The following is a 25,438-nucleotide window of genomic DNA, read 5'->3' on the forward strand; positions in this document are numbered from 1 at the left end:
TTACGGCAAAGACTTACATTGTTAGAAAAGATTTATATATTTTGAATAAATCCTGTTATTTTTAACTGTTTATTCATCAAAGAATCCTGAAAAAAAAGCATCACAGGTTCCAAAAAAAAAGTCAAATGTTGCCATAATTGATCATTTTAATAATAATTAAGCATATTAGAATGATTTCTGAAGGATCATGTGACACTGAAGACTGGAGCAATGGCTGATAAAAAATTCAGCTTTGCATCACAGGAATAAATTACAAGTTATAGTATATTTAAATAGAAATCACTATTTTGCCTTGTAATAACATTTCACAATATTAGTGTTTTTTCTGTATTTTTGATCAAATAAATGCAGCCTTGGTGAGCACAAGAGACTTCTTTAAAAAAAACATTCATCTTTCTGATCCCAAACCTTTCAACTGTAGTGTTTATTTTTTATATGGAAGTGGCTGCTAGGATGTTTTGGTTTACATTAATAATACTATTAATCAATATTAATACTATGTAGACAGAAAAACAGAACTTAATTTCTCACTCTTTCTTAGTGTACATTTATTGATTGGATGATTTATTCACTTTACAGGGTTGAACAGCAAGGTGAAAAGCAAAAACATTGGGTTTCCTACATCGGAATTGATCTGACAGGTATTTGCAATCCATCTGACAAACATGGTCATTGATTATGATATCGGAGTGAATTACAATACCAATTTTTGCAGAAAAAGTCTGATACAATTAAGCCCAAACATACTGTGACCAAATTAAATGTAGTGTAGGGAACAGAGCTCGAATTTTACACACCAGACAGTTTACACAGAAAATGTTGATTTTGAAAAGCCCCTGAGAAAGAGAATAACTGAGAAATTCAAATTAGATTAACATGCAAAATCAATACGTTTATAATCATATGGTCAAACCCCATCAATTTATACTCTATGGTTCAATGCTCTCAAATGAATGGATAGTTGAATTGGCTGAATTAGCTGACAAACAAAAATACACACAAAAGATAGAATTATCTAAAGCATCTGAAAACGTAGAGAACCTCAACATTCATCTTTGAGTCTCCTCGCCGGACAAATCGGATTCTACATGGCTCTGACAAAATTACAACCACACGCTTTAGACTGATCAATAAATACCTGCATAACATGTTCAGTGTTTTCTATCTGTATAACTGTGCACACCCACACGCACTTGTACAAATTTACAAGTACAAACATCATTACACAAAAACAAATGTTAAATGTGTTTCAAATATAAAGACCAGTTCATTTACAATGTTTCAACTGCTTTTAAAGACTCACAGCTTTCAAAATAAAACATTTCGCCACTGAGAGGACTTCAGCCAAATTCATTGAATCCAAAATTGAAGTGTTGTGTGGGCTTCAGGGGTTATTAAAGTCACTCTATTACAACAACAAGTGTAAAACTGTATGATTTAAACCAGTATGAGGGATACTTTTTAGAACCGGTATCTACCGGATTAAAAAAAGTGTTTGATTTTTAGTGTGAACACCAGTGTTGAAGTCAAAGTGAATCCTCGGGAGATTTCCAGTACAAACACAAAACCCAAAAACGCAAACAGAATCACACTTTAAAGATACATAAAATGTACTCGGAATCACGCTGATATTAAATACATACTGCGTGACTCTCAGAAGCACTCTTCTCTCTGATGCACAGGCCTTATAATATAATACTTCACACTCGACGCCACCAGAAGGCGCTGTTTCAAGCTTTCCCGCCGTTTATACATGTCATCTGCATCATTTGTCAACGAGGCTCGAAGATGGAGGATAATATACAAAGAACAGGCAAATATTGCCGATAAACTGATTGGCTGACGATTCCCCAAAATAAAAACGATAGAGCTAAACAGCAATTTTATCCAAAATGTATTCAGCCAATCTTGATAATGAAAATGAAAATGAGTCAGGCACTTCAGCTCTTCAATTCCATAAGACAAAAAAAGAGAAAAAGAAACCAAAGCAAACTCCATACAGATACTAAAAACTGACATAAGAATAATACAATTTAATGCTGATATATAAATCATCTGTTCATCATACAAATGCTTCTAATTTATTTATATGAAGGCTTTATATGATTCATTAAAAATCATATAAATAGGATTAAAACTGCTACTGTCCAGTTACGTGTTGATCCAGATCTTTAGAAAAAAGCATTAAGGCATCAAGAGAAGAATCACTGTGCTTCAAAAACTGTTCTCCAGTCTGCATCTGTCATGCATACTGTATAAGACCTAGTGTTTGTGGAAGCTTGATAAACTATGGCACAAAATCAACACAGTGAATGTTCTCTTCACTGAACGGGCTTCTCCATCATTTCCTGAGCTGCTGTACAGCCATGGACACTGATTTTTGCAGGTTCTGAATCACAGCCTGATTGGGCCTCAACTGAGGCGACTAATGTTTGATGTTCCTCCTGTTTAGCCTCATCTTGCTGAGGTTCCTCAGCAGAATTCATCTCCACGGATGTATCTTCAGGGTGCTGCTTCTCCTTAATTTCCTCTAAGTGTTCTTCACTCTCTTCTTGGGGTGCTTCTGCTTTCTCATGTTCATTTTCACTCTGGATTGGAGCTGCTGCTTCACTGATCTCTTTTCCCTCTAGCATTTCGCCGTTATCTCTTGCTCCATCCATTTCTTCATTCATTTCTGCCTCGTCGGTCCCTTTTTCATCTGTGGGTTTCTGGTGGACACGTTGATGCCTCACCAGACTGTGCTTCAGGGTGAAGGTGCGATGACAGGTTTGGCACTTATAAGGTCGCTCACCTACAACAAAAAGGTTTGTTTTAGATATTGGATTTGTTGAAGGGAAAGTTCACCCAGACATGGAAATTCTGTCATTAATTACTTACCCTCATGTTGTTCTAAACATGTAAGACCTTGTTTATCTTTAGAACACAAATTAAGATATGACTTATGATCTGACCCTGGATAGACAGCAATGTAGCTATCATGTTCAAGGCCCAGAGAGGTAGCAAGGACATCGATAAAATAGTCCATCTTTATCCAACAATTTCAATTTCAAGTCAGACTTTGATTAATGTTGCTATTTTTTGTCTTCTTAGCACACAAAAAGTATTGTCGTAGCTTCATAAAATTAAGGTTAAACCACTGATGTCCTTACTAGCTTTCTGGGCCTTCAACATGTTGCTAGAGGGTTAAAAAGCTCTCGGATTTCATCAAAAATATTTTAATTTGTGTTCAGAAGATAAACGAAGGTGTTACGAGTTTGGAACAACATGAGGGTGTGTAATTAATCACAATTTCTTTAAGGACAGTACATAATAAAAAAATAGCTCCAGATCTTACCAGGGGTGTAAACTTTTGAACAGAAAGAAGTTTACAATTTTCTTATTTTGCCTGAATATCATATTTTCTTCATTTAGCACTGCCCTTCAGAAGCTGCATACATGTTTCTCAGGAGAACAAATAAGTTAAATTTATCCTAATTTTTAAATTCCAAAAGTTTTCACCCCCCAGCTCTTAATGAATTGTGTTTCCTTCCGAAGCATCAGTGAGTGTTTGAAGCTTCTGTAATAGTTGCATATGAGTCCCTCAGTTGTCCTCAATGTGAAAAGATCTCAAAAACATACAGTCATTGTTGGAAAGGGTTCAACTACACAAAAATTCTGAAAAACCAAAGAATTTGTGGGACTTGGAGGATTTTTCTGAAGAACAGTGGGCAGTTTAACTGTTCAGGACAAACAAGGGACTCATGAACAACTATCACTGAACAAAAAACACAGCTGTGGATCATTCAGGTAACAACACAGTATTATTCACATTCAAGGCCCAGAAAGGTAGAACAAGGTAGAGAAGAAATTGTTGAACAAAGTCGTTACTTGTTTTCTTCGCACACAAAAAGTATTCTCGTAGCTTTATAATGGTTGAACCACTAATGTCACAGGACTATTTTAACAAGGTTACTACCTTTCTGGGCCTTGAACGTGATAGTTGTGTTGCTGTCTATGCAGGGTCAGAAAGCTCTTGGATTTCATCCAAAATATCTTAATTTGTGTTCAGAAGATGAACAAAGGTCTTACTGGTTTGGAACGCCATGAGGGCGAGTAATTAATGACAGAATTTTTATTTTTGGGTGACTTATCTCTTTAAGGATACTATACAATCTCAATAAAAGGCTGTAGATCTTACCAGTATGTGAGCGCATGTGTCTGGTCAAGTCTTGCAGGCTCCAGAAGCGTTTGCTGCACACAGCACAGATCTTCTTCCTCTTATCGGTTTTGCCTCCAGGTGTGTCGCCCTCCTCATCCAAAGCCCTAAGCTCTGAGGAAGCAGCCTCTTCTTCATCCTCACTCATCTCTTCCCTCTCTTCATCGGCACCACTTTCCACACAGCTGCTGTTCTCGTCCTTTTCATCATCTTCTACCTTTGTGTCCTGCTCTATCTCCTTTTTGAGCACTGTGACTGGGTTTTGAGGAGCAGGTTGGCGTCTTCCCTTTTTGCCTCCATCCTCTGGCTGGACCTCCTGAATGTGAGTTTTCTGGTGCCGGCTGAGAGTGGCTGCATGGCGGAAGGTCTTATTGCAGGACTGACAGGTGTGTGGAAACTCGTCTGGTGGAGAAACCGGTTCAGGTTTTGATTTAGGCTGGTGCTGCTCTACTCCAGAAAGCTTGAAGTCCACAAGCTTGTTGGCAAGGTTCATGTCAAGGCTCTTATTGCTTTGAGAGTCGTCATCATTATTTTCTACACTCTCAGGGTTTTCCTCAGCTGGCAGTGTTTGGTTTGGATCCGAGCTGTCTGTTTGTTCAGCGGCTGATTGTCCTGTTTGTTCTAGTGCTTGTTCTGGAGATGAGGCTTTCTCTTCTTGTTTGGGGTTGACAGAGCTCAGATCCACAATATCTCTGGTTGCAGGTTCAGAGTCAGATACACTCTCTACAAAGACAAGAAAACCTTGTTAAGCACTATATAAATTTCACTGTTTTGTATGGAAGCAGTTTCCATTTATATCTCACATTTTTTTTTCTCAGAATTGCAAGCTTATATCTTATAACACACAATTATGAATTATTAAGTCAGAATTATAAGATACAAACTCGCAATTCTGACATTTTAGTATTTTCCTGCCCAAAATTTGATAACTTGCAATTGTGAGTTTACACTTCACAATTCTGAGAAAAAGCAATCTCAAAATTTAAATCACCACATTTTTGGATACAAATTTTAATTGATCTTACTTCATACAATATATATGTGAGACCATTAGTGCTACATAATAGATAACATAATGGTACTGACCAGTAGTACCAGTGCTTCCTTGGGATCCTTCGTCAGCCTTAGGTTTGGGTCGAGATCCATTATTTTGAAGAGTCCGATTAGATATTCCATGTTTGCGGAGCAGGTGGCGCTCACAGTTTGACTTGGTGGAGAAGAATGACTCACACTGAGGACAAGGATATGGCTTCTGACCTGTGAAATCACATTTGTGAAAGCACAAACTGTAAGACTCTGAAGAGAGAAACAAAGCATTATGAAGTCAAATATATTGGATCAAAAACAAGTTAATATCTAATATAATAAATTCAAAAGTTTAGGGTCAGTAAGATTATTTTTTGTTTTTGAAAGAAGTCTCTAACGCTCACTATGGCTGCATTTATTAGATTAAAAATACAGTAAGAAAAGTTATACTGTGAAATATTACTGAATAAAAAAAAGGTAATTGTTTTCTCACAATTGCGACTGACTTTTTTTTTTCAGGAATTAAGTGATACAAACTCGCAATTCTAACTTTTTTCCAGAATTAAGTGATACAAACTCATAATTATGACCTTTTGTCTCAGAACTGTGAGATACAAACTCGCAGTTGCGAGTAATAAAGCCAGAATTGCAAGATATAAACTCGCAATTCTGACTTTTTTCCTCAGAACTGTAAGATATAAACTCGCAATTGCGAGTTATAGTAAGAATTGCAAGATATAAAGTTGCAATTCTGACTTTTTTTCTCAGAACTACAAGTTTATATATCATAATTATGAGGAAAAAAAGGAAGAATTGTGAGTTTATATTTGAGTTAATTTTATTATGCAATTTATTCCTGTAATGGCCGAATTTTCAGCATCATTAGTCCGGTCTTCAGTGTCACACGATCCTTCAGAAATCACTCTAACATGCTGATTTGCTGCTCAATAAACATTTCTTATTATTATCAATGTTGAAAACAGTTGTGCTGCTTAAAATTTTTTGTGGAAACCATAAAATAGTTTTTTAGGATTCTCTGATAAGTTAAAAAAAAAACAGCATTTATTAAAAACTGAAATCTTTTGTAACATTTAAAATGTTTTTTACTGTGACTTTGTCAATTTAATGCATTCTTGCTGACTAGAAGTTTTTTTTTTTTCAAAAACAGTAGTATAAATCATTATAGACAGTGAATGAATTTCAAAACTAATCAACACATTCAACTGTAGCATGTTTGTTTACAATTTCTGCATTCTGTGAGGATTACCTAAGATCTATTTAAAGTCGGAAATGGCTGACAAATTAAATAGTGTACGAAATTGAACACATTCTGTAACCTCCGCTTTCCTAAGAATGCTAAGTAGCTCACTGTATTGTAGGATAGAGTAAATAAAAAAGTAATAAAGTGCTTTGTGGCATATGAATTGTAAACAGTGTCTCACCTGTGTGTGTTAGCATATGCCTTTGCAATGAGCTGGCCCAAGGGAACAGGCGTGGGCAGTAAGGGCAGGTCATCTTCTGCACTGAATTTGAATAAGCATTCTTCTTTCCTTTGTTCTGTGAAGGTTTCTTTGGCTTTTCTTCTCGTGCCTCTTTCACCTCTTCATCGACAGGCTGCTTCTCTTTCTCCTCCTTCATTGGCTCCATCTGACTAGGTTGTAAATAGGGGCTAAATTTATTAGAGTCAGTAGTAGCTAGCATTTTCTCCACACTGGGAAACTCGCCACTTGACTCCAAGTCAATGCCACAGCCTGCTGGCGTTCTCGGATCACAGATCTCCTCCTGAAATGCTCTCTTCTTGCCTCTTTTCTTTGAGTTATCAGAGGAGCCATTTTGAACAGAATCCAGTTTAGCGGCGGGAGGACCCTTCTTCTCACTTAGTGTATTAAAATCCATTGCACTAACACTGTTTTTGCCATCTATTCCTGTTTCGATCAGCACTGGAGTAGCTGACACAGACGAGATGATCTGAGCAATGGAGGCCAGCGGTGCCATTTCTGAAACAGAAGTTGGTTTTGGTAGCAATGGCTTCAAGCGAGTAAAAGGCTTACTAAGGTCACTGGATAGAGCAGAAGCCAGGCTGGAAATTGAGACCGGGAGGGCTGCAAGAAGTCCAGGGCTCGTTTCCAGAGTCTGTTCCTTCTTGATGTCTTGATGATTCAGGGGCATGCTCTGAGGAAGCTCTTTCATCATTCTCTTTTTCTCAGGAGCCTTGGGTATCGAGAGATCGATGGGCTCCATAGAGCAGTCGTTAAACAGAGGGGATACTGTTTCTTCAACTTTAACATCTGAAGCAATCGTCTTTTGAGATTTGCTAGAAAAATCCAAAGGCTGGTCTTGGTCCTCAACGGGTCCAGAGTAGGGACCTACATTTGGAGGAACGGTGCTGTTGACCAGTCCATTTGAGGTTGGAGGGTTGGTTTGAGCGGTGGTGTCTCCTCCAACCGGTACGAGACTTTTGATGTGTTCTTCAATTTCCCGCTCTGGAACATCTGGGTGGTGCTTCAGCAAATGGTGAATGCAGTTCCTTTTAGCTAGAAACGCCGCCCCGCATTGCTTACACTCAAACGGCTTCCTCTGACATCCATTGTGTGTTCGCAGGTGAATCTGAAGTGCTCTGTAGTTCTTAAGGTCTTCCCCGCAAAATCTACAAGATGTGTTACCAGCACTGGCCGAATCGAGGAGGTCTAGCGTGGTGCCTCCAATTACACCGCTTACGCTAGAGGAGGTGGTTACATATTCAATGTTTTTCTCAATGTCTTTGCGTGTGTTCTTCATGTGTTTCTTGCGCAAATGACGCTCACAGTTGGCCTTCACAGTGAAAGGGTAGTGACAAAGGCGGCAGACATATGGCCGCTCACCACTGTGTGTTCTGAGATGTCGAATCAGCGTCGCTTTGTCAGGAGCAGCGTAGCTACAAATGGTGCACTGGTACGGTGACGCTCCTAGATGGTGACGCATATGAGCCTGGAGGCCGCCTAAGAAAGAAAAAACTTCTTTGCAGAAGCGACAAGGGAACTCTGTCTTGGTTGTCTTCTTGCTGACAACTCTTGATTCCTTTTCTTTGCCATCAAACTCTTCTTGCTTTCCAGTTTCATACGAGATAATCGTGTTTCCTATGACATCTGGCCCTTCCCAGTTGGTAGGAGAGGATGAGGTTGAGGACGAAGAGGAGGCTGATGATTGTCTGGTAGTTCTTACTTGTTGACCTGTTTGGGGTGGAAGGCTAGGACTGATGTTGCCTGATGAAGCCTGTTGGGCATTCATGACGGGAGGAGGGGGTGTGGAGGCACCCATGCTGGATCGAGGAGTGATTAAGGGCTTTTGCTTGAGAGAAGCAATCTGTTTGGGGTCCACCTGTAGAGGACTGCCCAAACCTTTGGCAAGCAGAGACAAAGACATCTGAGGTGGCACAGTGGCTGCAAGCTTAAGGATTTGTTCAATGTCCGCCAGCTCCACCGCAGATTGACCACTTATCGGGACAAACATCCCGCTGCTGACGACACCATGTAGCGGCTGTAGCGACAGGAGGCCGAGGGCGGCGTTCTTGTTCACGGCTTGAAGAGAGACGGGCTCCAAAACTGAGACGCCGGGATTGCTGCTTTCTTGAGGTAGATTAGTTGAAGGTGGCTCAACGCGAATGAAGCGAATGCTGTCTAAGATTTCCTGCTGAATTTGCTCTTCTGATTTCTCTGGCTTGGCCAAGGAGGAGTGTTGGAGACCCAGGCACTCCATGAAACCGTTTTTCCCATCTGAAGTGGTACTCTCAACATGTGGGACTAGTTCATTGACCTCCTTGGAATCTGTGGAATGGGAGTTAACTTTGGGTGCATCCATAACACCATCTGCGTTATGTTCCTGAGGTTCAGTGCTGGTGTCTGCGCTACTTTTGTGTGAGGATTTGTGGAGGTCCAGAGACTGCTCAAGAGGGAAGGCCTTGTTGCAGACCTCACAAACAAATTTGTGGAACTTGCTAGAGCATCTGCGCAAATTAGTCTCGCACCAGACCTGAGTAAATACAACAAATAAGCTTCAGTCATCATCCAATAAAGAAATAAAGTAATTATTTCGAATCAAATGTATTTGCAAGTCTTTACCTGTGCAATTTGAGGAAATTTCTGACAGCTGAAGTCAATGAAAGCCAAGTCACCAAACCCCAGAGGGATGGAGGGGTTATTCTGAATAAAGGGTTGTCCAGAGGGGTCAGTGGGAAGCTGCTTATGAATGGCAGCGTTATGACGCAGAAGGCCACGGTGTGTGCGAAAAGTAATGCAACAAATGTTACACCTAGGATAAGAAGAAACAGTCAGAAACAGTGTATTTATTACATGTACAGTTGAGGTAAAAAAAAAAGTTACATACACCTTGCAGAATCTGCAAAATGTTAATTATTTTACCAAAATAAGGAGGATCATACAAAATGCATGTTATTTTTTGTTAAGTACTGACCTGAATAAGATATTTCACATAAAAGACGTTTACATATAGTCCACAAGAAAAAATAATAGTTGAATTTATCAAAATGTCCCTGTTTACAAACACTTGATTCTTAATGCTGTGTTGTTACCTAAATGATCCACAGCTGTGTTTTTTTTTTTTTGTTTGTTTAAACTGCTCGCTGTTCTTCAGAAAAATCCTTCAGGTCCCACAAATTTAGTTTTTTTTCAGCATTTCTGTGTATTTGAACCCTTTTCAACAATGACTGTGTGATTTTGAGATCTATCTTTTTACACTGAGAACAACTGAGGGACTCATTAGCAACTAACATTCACTGATGCTCCAGAAGGAAAAACAACACATTAAGAGCCAGGGGTGTTTTTAAACAGAATGAAGATTGTACATTTTTCAGATTTTCCCAGAAGACCAAATAAGTTAAATTTACCCTGATTTTCAAATTCCAAAAGTTTTCACCCCCAGGCTCTTAATGCATTGTGTTTCCTCCTGAAGCATCAGTGAGCATTTGAACCTTCTGTAATAATTGAGTCCCTCAGTTGTCCTCAGTGTGAAAAGATGGAACTCAAAATCATACAGTCATTGCTGGAAAGGGTTCAAACACAAAAATGCTGAAAAACCAAAGAATTTGTGGGACCTGAAGGATTTTTCTGAAGAACAGTGGGCAGTTTAACTGTTCAGCACAAACAATAGACTCATGAACAACTAAACTATTATTTTCTCTTGTGGACTATATGTAAACATCTTTTATGTAAAATATCTTTTAGCATTTTGTATGATCCCTCTTATTTTGGTAAAATAATTCACATTTTGCAGATTCTGCAAGGTGTATGTAAACTTTTGACCTCAACTTTATATACAGGAATACAATGTCCTGAGCCTACCTGAGTGTAGTGTCAGGATGTGTGTCCATGTGTGTTTCCAGATCATATTTACAGTTGAATGTCTTAAAGCAGATAGGGCAGTGAAAGATCTCTTCTTCACTCTTAACAGAGTCCTCCTCTCCAGACTTTTGTATCAACATCACCTAAACACAAGACAATTGACAACTGTTTGCATACAACTTCATTTAAAGTCTTCGACTGTTTTCACTAAAAAAAACACACACATAGTGGAGATGTACCTTTTTAAGTGGTGGCTCCTCATCCTGCTCTACTTCATCCTCTACAATAGGCTTCCTCTTAGAGATTCGTCTGCGCTTGTTTAGTGGGGAAGAACTGGGGGTAGGAATACTGCTTGCATCCTTTTCATGAATTTTCATGTGCCTGGAGAAATACACAGCTAAACTCAAACCAAGTTCTGCCTATTAACACTTATCATAAATGTAGGAGAAATTTAATGCTTTACTAAAAGGATAGTTCACCCAAAAATAAAAATTACCCCATGATTTACTCTCTCTCAAGCCATCTTAGGTGTATATGAGTTTCTCCTTTCATAAGAATACAATCAGGTGAATGTCTGTTGAGATTCTGAAGTCCAGGCTTCTGGGGGTAAATATAGGCCTCCTGAAGCAAATCGATGTGTTTGTGTAAAAAAAAAATCTATATTTATAAACCGTAATCTTTATTAGCCCCTCAGAGTTGTGTAGAGCACTTTTTCTGATGAATGGATGCACTTTACTGGACTTCAAAATCTCAACAGCCATTATAAAACCAGGAAGATCCAGGGCATTTTTTAATATAACTCTGATTGTATTTGCCTGCAAAAAGAAAGTAATATACACCAAGGATGGCTTGAGGGTGAGCAAATCTTGGGGTTATAATTGTAACCCAATAAAATGACTACTATAAAATAACTATTAAACAAATAAGCTAACCTTATCCCTGTAAAACGTTCTCTGTTTTCATCCTTATTTGATGGCACCGGGCCACTAGAATACTTTAATAATTAAAGCATGCAAAATACAGAGGGGAGTGACCAGGTGGCGGGAAATGCAATTATACGACCAGCAGAGGTCAGAGGTAATGTGTGGAGGCAAAGCGCTGGGAGTCGCATTACGACATGCTGGAACGTGCGCACCCCTCACCCTCCTACACTTACACAGAAACAAACCCACCTTTCAGGTTCAACCAGATACAAGGCCCCTGATGCTTATGTGCAGCTGTGCTTCACTGAAAATAGTTGACCGTATAGCTCTATAGAGCATATATACAATGTGAACGTTTTCAAATGAAATGTGTGGTGTCTAGAGTTAATGGTTGTGCACTGAGTGTTTGTAACAGCAAAGGGAGGATAAATGTCAGCAGACCCAGTGGTAAGAATCTTGTTTTACATTCTGCAGCCAAAGATATTAATAGCAGAGAGGCAGAGTGATGGTCACCCACATGTGGACCCAACCCTGACAGCCTGAATCCTGTTCCATCTCAGGTCTCCAGCCACAGGCTGATACCATACAGACTAAAACCGTATCAGCGTAATTATGTTCTCATGCAACCATAATTCCATTTCTTGCAACTTCTTGTCACACGCCACTTAATTACGCTGTGGTTTTAAAGTTTGTTTGAAGTTACTAGCTGATGCACTGAGTAAATGTTTCCTTCTGCAGTGCCTTATCAATGTTGTAAGAGGGCAGTGTGAGAAAAACAGCTCAGCTGCATGATTTAACACTATGCCAAGTAAAGTTGATTTGTTATGCAATATATGAAACGATAAGGTTGAAAATGATCCATAACATCTATCCCAAAAATATGCTCAGCAGCCCTCTCCCTGCCCCCTGCCTTTTCTTCCTCACACAAACTTCTTCCACCCCCATCTGGAATGCCTGCATGTCTCAACTGCTCAAGGAAGCCCTCTATGCACATCCCATCAACACAAACAAAGAGTCACACATCAAACCCACAAAGACACATTAAAAGAAAGCATGGACACAGAACAATCTTTCTAAATATAAGTGACATGAAAGAAAGAAGCCACTTGCCATCAATATAAGTCAGCCTTGAGAAACAGGCCTCTCACATCACATGCAGACATTCCTTCATCCCTCCCTCCGTACCCTCCTCCTCCTCCACCACCACCACAAACCTACAGCTAAAGTGTTATAAATATAATGCTTAGAGAAGTATTTAGATTTTTCCAAACTTATTTTTGCTTTATTTGTGCAATAACAGTATTCTCATAGCTTCATAACATATGGTTAAACCACTGATGTCACATGAACTATATTAAAAATGTCCTTACTACCTTTCTGGGCCTTAAATGTGTGAGTTGCGTTGCTGTCTATGCGGGATCAGAAAGCTCTCAGATTTCATTAAAAATATTTCAATTTGTGTTCTGAAGATGAGCAAAGGTCGTACGGGTTTGGAACGACATGAGGGTGAGTAATTAATAGCAACATTTTTATATTTGGGTGAACTATATCTTTAATAAATATAACATTTACTATAGAAAGATTAGATATTTTGTCATCATGCATGCCATGTAAAGTTTGTATATGTATAAAGTTATATCCAATATACAATGATTAAAATACCAAAAAAGCACTATTTATATAGAGTATAAACAAGTGTCTTCACTTCAAAATGGATGATTTAGATAAATCTGCAGCTTAAAATGTAATTATATAACATTACATAATTAATTATAATTCATTTTTGTTTGTTAACAAAAATGAAAGTTTCACATTTTGGCTTTTAAACCTGTGTGCACTACCAGTCAAAAGTATTTGAACAGTAAGTCTCTTCTGCTCACCAAGCCTGCATTTATTTGATCCAAAGTACAGCAAAAACAGTAAAATTTTGAAATAGTTTTACTATTTAAAATAACTGTTTTCTATTTGAATATATTTTCAAATGTAATTTATTCCTGTGATTTGAAAGCTGCATTTTTAGCATCATTACTCCAGTCACATGATCCATGATCAAATTATAACATTCATAAAATCATTCTAATATTCTGATTTGCTGCTCAAAATACATTTATTATTATTATTATTATTATTATTATTATTATTATGCTAAAAACAGCTGAGAATTTTTTCAGGTTTAGAAAGTTCAGACGAACAGCATTTATCTGAACAAGAAATCTTTTGTAACATTATAAATGTTTTTATCACTTTTGATCAATTTAAAGCATCCTTGCTAAATAAAAGTATTAATTTCTATAATTAATTTTTTTCTCAAAAATTACTTTTGAATGGTACAGTGTTAAATGTTACAAAAGCTTTTTATTTCAGATAAATGCTAATCTTTGGATTTTTCTATTCATCAAAGAATCCTGAAAGAAATGTACTCAACTGTTTTAAATACAGTATAGCTAATAATAACAACAATACTAATAATAAATGTTTCTTGAACATCAAATCAGCATATTAGAATGATTTCTGAAGGATCATGTGACACTGAAGACTGCAGTAATTATGCTGAAAATTTAGATTTGATCACAGGAATAAATTACATTTTAAAATATATTCAAATAGAAAACAGATGTTTTATATATTAAAAAATATTTCACAATTTTACTGTTTTTGCTATACTTTGGTTAAATAACTGCAGGCTTGTTGAACAAAAGAGACTTCTTTAAAAGCACTACAGTTCAAAAACTTTTGACTGGTAGTGAATTAATGAAAAAGCCCATGCAGCTAAACAGGAAATAGGATACTCTATTGTGTATGGTCGTGAGCCAGTGAAAAGGCTAGCCTACATCACATAAAAGTTAAACATCTACAGTTTTAAAAACACTGTCTGACCATTTACCTGTGCATGTTTCCATTGGTAGTGAACGTCTGACCACATACCACACACTTGTATGGCCTCTCTCCACTGTGAACCAGCATGTGGCGGTCCAGAGAACTGGCCGAGCTCAAAGCCTTCCCGCAGATACTGCAGGAGTGGTCAGTGCCCCCACTATCTGTGTTATGCTGGAGGAAAAAAAAAAGGGACAGATGTGAACATACTTATATGTAGTCTACATATAAATCATAAAGAAATGAGTATTAACACATCTTCAGATTGAGTACAACTCTGATTTTAAGACAAATGGTTGTGGTTCAGTAAACAGGTGTACATGTAGGGATGTTCTGGTGTGTTTGTGTAAGAGAGAGAGTGTGCACCTGTCTGATATGCATGGTGAGCTGGTGCTGTGTCATGCAGTTTTTGTTACACAAGGGGCAAATGAAGCTTGAGCGATCGTCTTTGACTTCCTGTAGCAGACACAAAAACAAGACAGATTTTAGTTACAATGTACTTCATTAAATAGTTGATTAGTATGAAGTTTTATATAATTTTATAAACATATAACATTAGTAACTAACTAGTAACTAATTTATATATTTTTAAGTATTACACCTTAGACACAGATCCTGAAAACACATTAAGTAATTACGATTTAATCAAACGAAAATACATCTCCTCAACACATGTGGCTCCCCATGACTCCAAAACCCCAGTGAGTCGTTTATTTGTCCCCCGGTGAGAGATAAACACAATAGGTAAAACAGATGCAGGATGTGGCCTGCCTGATGAAGATAGTATGTGTCAGAGCAGCGGGAGCGGTTGTGCGCTCGCGTCACATGGAGTAACAAGTGGCCTCTCCATCTGTTTCTCCAGACAACAGCAGCACTGGCTGAGGAAGAGCATCACTAATTTAGTGGGTAAGGCCTTCTGCAGTCGAGCAGCGGTGCAGGAGTCACTCTCAGCGTATGGAAATACAGTTAGGGCTGTGGGACGGGATACCAGAGGGGGTTGGGGGACTGAAACACCTGTTTTCTCCACAGAGAAGTGTTTCAGTCAAATCCCACACTTTAATTGAAGGCATAAGACAAGCATTGGCTCTCACAAAGGGGGGATTGAGAAAGCGCAAGGACCATTTGTTGCCACTCATTTAACTGAGTTTACGTAACTGCTACACTGAATGACCACCAGAGACAGCATGAGGGAAATGAGACGGACCTCTCATAGAAAAATAGGACAAATCATGAGACTAAATATGGCATGTATAGAAATGACAGTGGGCAGAATTGTGAGTTGATATCATGCAATTCTGAAAAAAAATGTCAGAATTGTGAGTCTATATCAGACAATACTGAGGAAAAAAATGTCAGACTTGTGAGTTTATATCAGACAATACTGAGGAAAAAAAATGTCAGACTTGTGACTTTATATCACGCAATTCTGAGGGGAAAATATTCAGAATTGTGAGATTCAAAATAGCATTTGTGAGAAAAAAAGTCAGAATTGTGGGTTTATTTCGCAGAATTCTGAGAAAATAAAAGTCAGAATTGTGAGATAAAAAATTGCATTTGTTGGAAAAAAAAGTCAGAACTGCGAGTTCGTATTATGCAATTTTGAAAAATGTCAGAATTGTGAGTTTATATTATGCAGTTCTGAGAAAAAAGTCAGAATTGTGAGTTTATATCATGCAATTCTGAGAAAAAAGTCAGGATTGTGAGATTATATCATGCAACTTTGAAAAAAGTCAGAATTATGAGTTGTATCATGCAATTCTGAGAAAAAAAGTCAGAATTCTGAGTTTGTATCACAATTCTGAGAAAAAAAGTAAGAACTGTGAGTTTATATCATGCAATTTTGAGGAAAAAAAATCTAAATTGCGAGTTTATATCATACAATCTTGAGAAAAAAGTCGTAATTGAGAGTTTATATCATGCAATTCTAAAAAAGTCAGGATTGTGAGTTTATATCGCGCAATTCTGAGAAAAAAAGTCAAAATTGTACATTTAATCACATAATTCTGAGAAAAAAGTCAGGATTGTGAGTTTATATCATGCAATTCTGAGAAAAAAAGTCAGGATTGTGAGTTTATATCATGCAATTCTGAGAGAAAAAAAGTCAGGATTGTGAGTTTATATCATGCAATTCTGAGAAAAAAGTCAGGATTGTGAGTTTATATCATGCAATTCTGAGAAAAAAGTCAGGATTGTGAGTGTATATTCTGAGAAAAAAGGTCAGAATTGTGAGTTTATATCATGCAATTCTGAGAAAAATGTCAGAATTGTGAGTTTATCCACTAGAAAAATACACTAAATATGGCATATATAGAAATGACAGTGGGCTGCATCCAAAATTGCATACTTGCCAACTATATAGTAGGCAAAAACTTGCACGTGAAAGAGTAGTACAGCAAGTCTATAGTAAACAGTAGTCAAAATACCCAGACGACCTATTATTTCTGGTGAATAAATGTGTACACTTTGCTATTCCGTGAGGCCATGGGTCAGGATTTGTGAATGGCAGTGAAGTGACTCAACTGACACTTGTAGGTCACATGAAAATGACATCCTGATGAATGTAGTATGTCCGCATTACTTTCATACTACACACACTGATGCTATACAGAACATAGTTTTTTTTAATGGTCACAAAGTAATTACTCAATCAAAAGAAGTGCCCATTCAAAGAGTGTGTGATTTTGGATGTAGCCCTTCAAGTAGATGAGATACCAATATGAATGCCAAACAAACAAACTAGCTTGAAAGGGACATTGCTGACTACTCCACTTCTGCAGCCTATACAGCTGTACTTCCTGCTATGTACCAAATACTAACTGCTGCTATACCTGATTTCTTCTCCCAGTGCGATTGACAGAAGGCAATTTGGTGGCATTTCTGGGAGATATTTTGGTGGGCTCCGAATCGACTCCATTGATCTGGCCCACATTCATCACAGTGCTCATCATGGAGTTGATCGAGGACAGCTCCTCCTCTGTTCTAACTCCATCTTCATCTCCATCTCCATGTTCTTGTTTGTCCTTTCCATCACAGTCTGCTTCTGTAAATCAAATGGGAGTGAGTAAATACTCTTTAAAACAGAATCTTTATTTTTGGATGAACTGTCTCTCTTTGTGCCACTGTGGCATCTTACCTTCAACGGGTTCTGGTGTATGTGTGGAGGACTCATTGTTCACAGCCTCTTCTGACAAATAAGACTGTTCATTCACATCAGCAGCACCGACACCATTGCTGACAGTCTTCTCAGGGGAGGCACTTTCCATTTCTAAGAATAGAGAATATTAGTTACTCACACAGAACTCAATATGACATAATTTTTGTAAAGTTAAACACATCAATTATTTTTCCAATCTGCATAAGAAGCCATGTGGAAAACATCTTTTAACTGCCTAAATGGTTACAATTAATCTCTGCAGGAGCTGTTGTGTTTTACAGGAGCAGCTTCATCGTTCAACTTTCTATTTTGGCACATGTGCTACTTAATCATTTTCATACAATCAAATGCAAGAACAAAACTCTATTATGGACTTAAGATATGGAATCCCATTTCTGCCCCAGAATAATAAATAAAAAAGGTAAATGAAAATTTTTCTTTTGCAAATTCTGACTCCTTTTTTTTTTTTTTTTTTAGAATTGCGAGTTACACATCGCAATTCTAACTTTATACCATGCAATAGAGTTAAGTCACAATTGTAATACTAGCTTAAAAAAAGTCAGAATTGTGAGATACAAATTAGCATTTGTGAGAAAAATTGTGAGTTTATATCTGGAAATTCTGGGGGAAAAAAAGTCAGATTTGTGAGTTTGTTATTACACAATCCAGAGGAAAAAAGCTTGAATTGTGAGTTTATATTGCAATTCAGAGAAAAAAAGTCAGAATTAAGAGTTTATATTGCAATTCAGAGAAAAAAGTCAGAATTGTGCGTTTATATCGCAATTCTGAGAAAAAAGTCAGAATTGTGCGTTTATATCATGCAATTTTGAGGAAAAAAAGTCAAAATTGTAAGTTTATAATCACATAATTCTGAAAAAAAAAAGAATTGTCAGTTTATATCACGCAATTCTCCGAAAAAAGTCAGAATTGCGAGTTTGTCAAAGTCAAAATTGTACGTTTATAATCACTTAATCCTGACAAAAACTGAGAAAAAACGTCAAAATTGTACATTTAATCACATAATTCTGAGAAAAAAGTCAGGATTGTGAGTTTATATCATGCAATTCTGAGAAAAAAAGTCAAAATTGTACATTTAATCACATAATTCTGAGAAAAAACGTCAAAATTGTGAGTTTATATCATGCAATTCTGATAAAAAAAAAAGTTAGAATTGTGAGTTTATATCATACAATTCTCAGAAAAAAAAACTAAATTGTGAGATAAAAAGTCACAATAACATTTTTTTGGGGGGATAGGAAATAATTAGTCTCTGTCAATGGCTGGGCAAAAAGACTAAAAGACAAAGTATTTGTGAAGGTTCTTCAAAAGTTAGGGTCGGTAAGATTTTTTTTACATGTTTTTCCAAAGTAATCTTTTATGCTCACCAAGGCTTTTATTAAAGATATAGTAAATGAAAGTAATATTGTGAATTATTATTACAATTTAAAATAATACAATTTAAAATAGAAAATAGTTTTCTATTTAAATATATTTTAAACTGTAATTTATCCCTGTGTCACATCATGATCCTTCTAGTACACTAATTTGCTGCTCAAGAAACATTTATTATTTCACCAATATTACTAGTATTTTTGTGGAAAAACATGATTCTTTTTTCCCAGGATTCTCTGATGAATAGAAAGTTCAAAAGAGTAGTATTTATTTGAAACAGAAATCTTTATAAATGACATTGTACATGTCTTTACTGTCACTTTTGATAAATTGAATGCATCCTTGCTAAATAAATGTATCTTGCTGACCTCAAACTTTTAAATGCTAGTGTACATATCAGATTTAAAAAGCTACATTCTTCCCACAAACATCTCAATTTGGATTGAGCTCTCTGTATTGTGTTGTCTAAGAGTGAAGATAGGAAAAGCACTGGCTGTGGACTGTTTGAGGCAGCTGTGGGAGTGTGATACTACAGCGAGAGAGGCCCATCCCAGTGAGGGGGGTGGTGCAGGGTGAGGAGACGAGGGAGAGAAAGATGAACGACACATACGTGACAGCAAAGGAGCGCAGAGAAGGAGGGGAGGCAGAGATGGAGGAAAACACTGAGAGAAAAGTGAAATGTGAGAAAAGTGCAGAGAGAGGACTGGAAAAGAGAGGCGAGAGACTGGGTGCATGTTCACACGGGAGAAACTTGGAAGTCTTTCTGCTGTGAAGAGAGGAACAGTAGGGGGGTTGGGTTGAGAGGCAAAGCAGGAAGTGGCTGTGAGAGCAGTGGAGGGTAGACGGCTGTCTGCTGTACTCTCTCGTGCTCTAACCATGCGGCCCTGCTGCAGTTTGTGTGCGCCGTAGCAGGGTGTGATTGCCTCTGCTGGAGGGGGGAGGGTAGGAAATCCCCCTCCCAGCTCCCACCATCCCAAACTCTGCACATGTACTTCCACTGGTTGGAAAAGTGAGGACGGAGGAAGCTGATTATCTTCTATTTCTAACTTTGAGGAAAAGAGATGCACATATTCTGCAGTGTATTACACCTTTAACACTGACAGATTTTACAATGGAGGTTACCAGGTTGCCAGTAAGCATTGCTATGCATCATAACAAAATTAGAATGAATGATTATTAGTTTATGAATGTGAAAACCTCTATAGTGCTGCCTTTTTATTTGCATTAAGCTTTTCTCAACTCTATCACTATCAGTGTCAGGCCCTTAAAGGGATAGTTCACCCAAAAATTGTAAATTCTGTCATTAATTACTCACTCTCATGTCGTTACAAATACAATGGGCAATCTAACGAGAAAAAAAATGTTGAATAAAGTCATTATTTTAGTTTTCTTTGCACACAAAAAGTATTCTCGTGGCTTCATAACATTACGATCGAATCACTGATGTCACATGAACTATTTTATGATGTCCTTACTACCTTTCTGGGCCTTGAACATGTCAGTTGCGTTGCTGTCTTTGAAGGGTCAGAAAGACATAAAGTATCTTAATTTGTATTCCAAAGATGAAAGAAGGTCTTATGGGTTTGGAATGACAGAATTGTGAGATATGAACTTGCAGTTCTGAGAATAAATGTCTTTTTTTTGCCAACTTTCAATTGCAAGTGAGATAGAACTGTAAGATACAAACTAGCATTTGTGAGAAAAAAAAGTCAGAATTGTAAGTTTATATTATACAATTCTGAAAAAAAAAAAATCAGAATTGTGAGCTTATATCATGCAATTCTGAGAAAAAAGTCAGAATTGTGAATTTATATCATGCAATTTTGAGAAAAAGTCAGAATTTTGAGATACAAACTAGCATTTGTGAGAAAAAAAAGTCAGAATTGTAAGCTTATGTCACGCAATTCTGAGAATAAAAGTAATTGTAAGTTTAGTCTACGCCGATAGCTTCGTGGGCAGTGTGTCGACATGCAGCGCTAATGCGATTTGGGCGTCCCGTGTTCAAGTCCTGGCTCGTGGACCTTTCCCAATCCTGTCCCCCGTCTCTCTCCCACTTTGTTTCCTGTCTGACTACTGTCCCATCAATAAAAGGCAAAAACAAAAAACAAAACAGAAAAGAATTGTGAGTTTACATCATACATTTGTGAGAAAAAAAGTCAGAATTGTACGTTTATATCACGCAATTCTGAGAAAAAAGTCAGAAGTATGAGTTTATATCATGCAATTTTGAGGAAAAAAAATCAGAACTGTGAGATACAAACTAGCATTTGTGAGAAAAAAAAGTCAGAATTGTAAGTTTATATCATGCAATTCTGAGAAAAAAAGTCAGAAAAATATCTTAATTTGTGTTCCGAAGATGAACTAAGGTCTTACAGGTTTGAAACAACATGAGTATGAGCAATAATGACAGAATTTTCATTTTTGGGTGAACTATCCCTTTAAAGGAGTAGTTCACTTTCAGAACAAAAATGTACAGATAATGTACTCACCCCCTTGTCATCCAAGATTTAGTCGTAAAGAAATTATGTTTTTTGAGTAAAACATTTCAGGATTTCTCTCCATATAATGGACTTCTATGGTGCCCCCGAGTTTGAACTTCCAAAATGTAGGTTCAAAGGGCTCTAAACGATCACACCCGAGAAAAGAAGGGTCTTATCTAGCAAAATGATCGGTTATTTTCTAAAAAAAAAAAAAAAAATACAATTTATATACTTTTTAACCTCAAATGCTCATCTTGTCTAACTCGGTATATAAGTTGTAAATGTTTTTAGAAAATAACCCATCGTTTTGCTAGATAAGACCCTTCTTCCTCGGCTGGGATCATTTAGAGCCCTTTGAAGCTGCATTTAAACTGCATTTTGGAAGTTCAACTCAGGGGCACCATAGAAGTCCATTGTATGGAGAAAAATCCTGAAATGTTTTCCTCAAAAAACTATTTCTTTACGACTGAAGAAAGAAAGACATGAACATCTTGCATGACAAGGGGGTGAGTACATTATCTGTAATTTTTTGTTCTGAAAGTGAACTACTCCTTTAAGGCCTGATAACAAAACATTTTTACTAAAAGCCAATGATTGCAAAAATCCATTGAGGATAATTGAAATGCTCGCTTGCTGAATTAATGTATTCATTTCCTTCAAAAAAAGAAAACTCAATTTACTGAGTATTTGTCAAAAATAATAACATTACTGTGTGCAGCCTCAGTACATTTATCGGCCTCACAGATGCTACATATAAGTGTTGCGAGCTGAGATAGCAATACAGCATAGATTATCTAAGATTAATGAGCTGTTATTAGCCAAGCATCTTTGGACTAATTGAGAGGATCAGGCTTAAAGACAGTAATTCATAAGCCACTGGAACTAATAATGGCAGATGGACATCTCAGTTAAACATATCATCATATGGTCTATATGACTATTATAATGGCAAGATGTTTGGTATATGAGGCCACTAAAGCATTTTGAGCAACATTGGTTGTTACTTGCTTGGATGCTCTGGGTGGTTGCATCCTGGCCCAAATCAGTCAGTCCCTCTCCTAGGTGTCTACTTTGGATTAGTGGTTTGTTTACAATTATGTTAAAGCTATATTACAGGCAATAATTACAGTAATATAAGTGGTAATGATTCAAGAAACATTATACATGTGAAGAACAAAAAGGATGGAAAGAATAAAGGAGTGCTGATGCTCCGATAGACACTGTCCAGGCAAGCACATAACCTCCTACATCTACAGGCTATAAAAGTGTCTGAGTTAATGGGAGTGTGGGGATTATATAGACCTTCCCTCCTACTGAGAACAGATAACACTGGATAATGATGAGTCCATCTGCCCCTGACCATCACTCTCTTTTACACACTCACACTTCAAGGTGAACTAGCAAGACAAAAGGATTCAGAAAAAGAAGTATATATGCTTATCCATAGAAACTCTGAGGAAATTATTAGCTTTGCTCCAAAACCTTTTTAAAGCAGCATCCTAACATACACAAAACCCTTAGTGTTGAATGAAAATTAACCTATTTTTCTCACTTCTCGCTGAGCTTGTTGCAATGCATTCTGGGATTGCCCCACTAGGTTTAGGAGCACAGCAAAAACGTTCTCAAATGCCCCCATACTGCATGAATGCTCGCCGTAGATTTATGCTTTCATTCAGAGTGTTCTTGATGGTTTTGTTCCTCTTTTCGTTCATAAGTACACCGAGGAATGGAAAGTCTGAGCCCTCCTCCCTCCCTGTTCCACCAGAGAGAAAGCGGGGAACTTGTGCATTTCCTGTTTGGTGTGGTGGCTGGGAAGTTCTAGGGAATGCTGAGCCATTCTTCTCTGTTGCTTCCTCTACACTGCAGAGCTCCCCTGATCTTCCATGTTATCATCCTCCATCTTACAGACCATCCTCCATCTCACTCACTCAACCACTCCACTCCACCCAATCCATCCCTCTTTTTCTCTCTGTCTAATTTGGGAAAATCATCATCTTAATCTGCAACGTGCTGATATCTAAATGAAGATGCTCTACTAGTACACACACACACACACACACACACACACACACACACTGTGACGAAAATTTTAATAGGATTGTTCACCTAAAAATGAAAACTCTGTCATCATTTACTCACCTACGTGTCATTCCAAACCTGTTTGATTTTCTTTATTCTGTGAAGCATAAAAAAGTATATTTTGAAAAATGACTTTTTGTCTGTATAAGAAAGTCAATTGGGTTAAGTGTTGTTTGGTTACCAACGTTCTTCAAAACATCCACAGAACAAAAGACAGTCATTCCCGTTTTTTAATGACAGGAAGGTGAGTAAATGATGACAGAATATATTTGGGGCAACAAATCTCTTAAAGGGATAGTTCACCCTAAAATGAAAATTACCCTTTGATTTACTTACCCTCAAGCCATCCTAGGTGTATATGACTTTCTTCTTTCATACAAATACAACTGGAGTTATATTAAAAATGTCCTGGATCTTCCAAGTGTTTTAATGGCAGTGAATGGATTTTGAGATTTAAGTCCAATAAAGTGCATCCATCCATCATAAGAACTCCTCCACACAGCTCCAATGGGTTAATAAAGGCCTTCTGAAGCAAATCGATGCGTTTGTGTAAGAAAAATATCTATATGTAAAACTTTATGAACTGTAACAGCTGCTGCTGTTGTACGCACATTCAATTCATATTCTCACCTGAGCTTAAGCTGCGCCTAAACAATGTAAAGTTTTAAATATGAATATTTTTCTTACACAAACGTATCAATTTGCTTCAAAAGGCCTTTAATAAACACTATCGAGCCATGTGGAGCACTTTTTATGATGGATGAACGCACTTTATTGGACTTTAAAATCTCATCAGCCATTTGCTGTCATTATAAAGCTCAGAAGAGCCAGGACATTTTTTAATAAGTGACCCTGGTCCACGAAACCAGTCATAAGGGTCAATTTTTTGAAACTGAGATGTATACATCATCTGAAAGCTGATTTCCATTGATGTATTGTTTGTTAGGATAGGACAATATTTGGTCAAAATACAATTATTTGAATATCTGGAATTTGAGGGTGCAAAAATCTAAATATTGAGAAAATCGCCTTTGAAGCTCTAAGCAATGCATTTTACTAATCAAAAACTAATATCAAAGTTTTGATATATTTAAGGTAGTCAAATTTACAAAATATCTTCATGGAACATGATCTTTACTTAATATCCTAATGATTTTTTGGCATAAAAGAAAAATCTTTATTTTGACCCATAAAATTTATTTTTTGGCTATTGCTACTAATATACCTGTGCTACTTAAGACTGGATTTGTGGTCCAGGGTCACATATAACTACAAAAGAAGAAAGTCAAATACACCTACAATGGCTTAAGGATGAGTAAATCATAGGGTAATTGGCATTTTTGGGTTACTATGCCTTTAACGGAGGTTGAGCAAAACCTTATGACTTTTCACACTAATGTCCCGGTAAAATACCAATATTATAAAAAAATAATTATAATCCTACATTGTAAAAAAAAAAAAAAAAAAAATATATATATATATATATATATATATATATATATATATATATATATATATATATATATATATAATATTTTAAAATGGCAGCTGTGGTTATTATACTATGTTAACCATTTTGGATTTTACTGAAGCTTTTTTACATTTGTCCATAAAAAATTAGGGGTGGGAATCTTTCGATACCTCACAATTAGACGATTCGCCAAAATGATCCACACGATTCGATTAAAAATCGATTTATGATTTTTCAATTTTTAATTACGAATCATAATCAATTTTTGGTGCACACTGGACATCAAACACACCACAATTTTAATACAAAAACACACCCAGTCTATAGTATGGGTGGTCCTGACTCATGAAATCAGTGTTTCCTATTAACTATAAACTTACTAATTAATCAAAAATATTTTACACTCTCCATTAGGGATGTGTCTGAATCCATTCACACCGTGTTCAGAACAAAAATGACATGTACTACAAAAACCTTTAAATATGAAACCACTTTTGAATGCGCACTT

The 25,438-nt window shown here is 37.0% G+C and overlaps 1 protein-coding gene across 1 annotated transcript; it reads right to left on the reverse strand.

The window, feature by feature from the left end:
* Nucleotides 1–536: 536 nt before the first annotated feature.
* Nucleotides 537–17,617, reverse strand: LOC141294083 (ras-responsive element-binding protein 1-like). Its single transcript, XM_073826164.1, has 11 exons — nt 17,488–17,617; nt 17,183–17,394; nt 14,721–14,810; nt 14,365–14,528; nt 10,797–10,938; nt 10,558–10,700; nt 9,319–9,508; nt 6,664–9,229; nt 5,282–5,452; nt 4,178–4,918; nt 537–2,791 (listed from the first exon to the last, which is right to left on the reverse strand). Exons 1-11 carry the CDS (start codon nt 17,615–17,617, stop codon nt 2,322–2,324), a joined length of 5,019 nt encoding a protein of 1,672 aa, XP_073682265.1. The 3' UTR covers nt 537–2,321.
* Nucleotides 17,618–25,438: the final 7,821 nt, after the last annotated feature.

This window comes from Garra rufa, chromosome 20, assembly GCF_049309525.1.
Source record: "Garra rufa chromosome 20, GarRuf1.0, whole genome shotgun sequence".
NCBI lineage: Eukaryota > Metazoa > Chordata > Actinopteri > Cypriniformes > Cyprinidae > Garra > Garra rufa.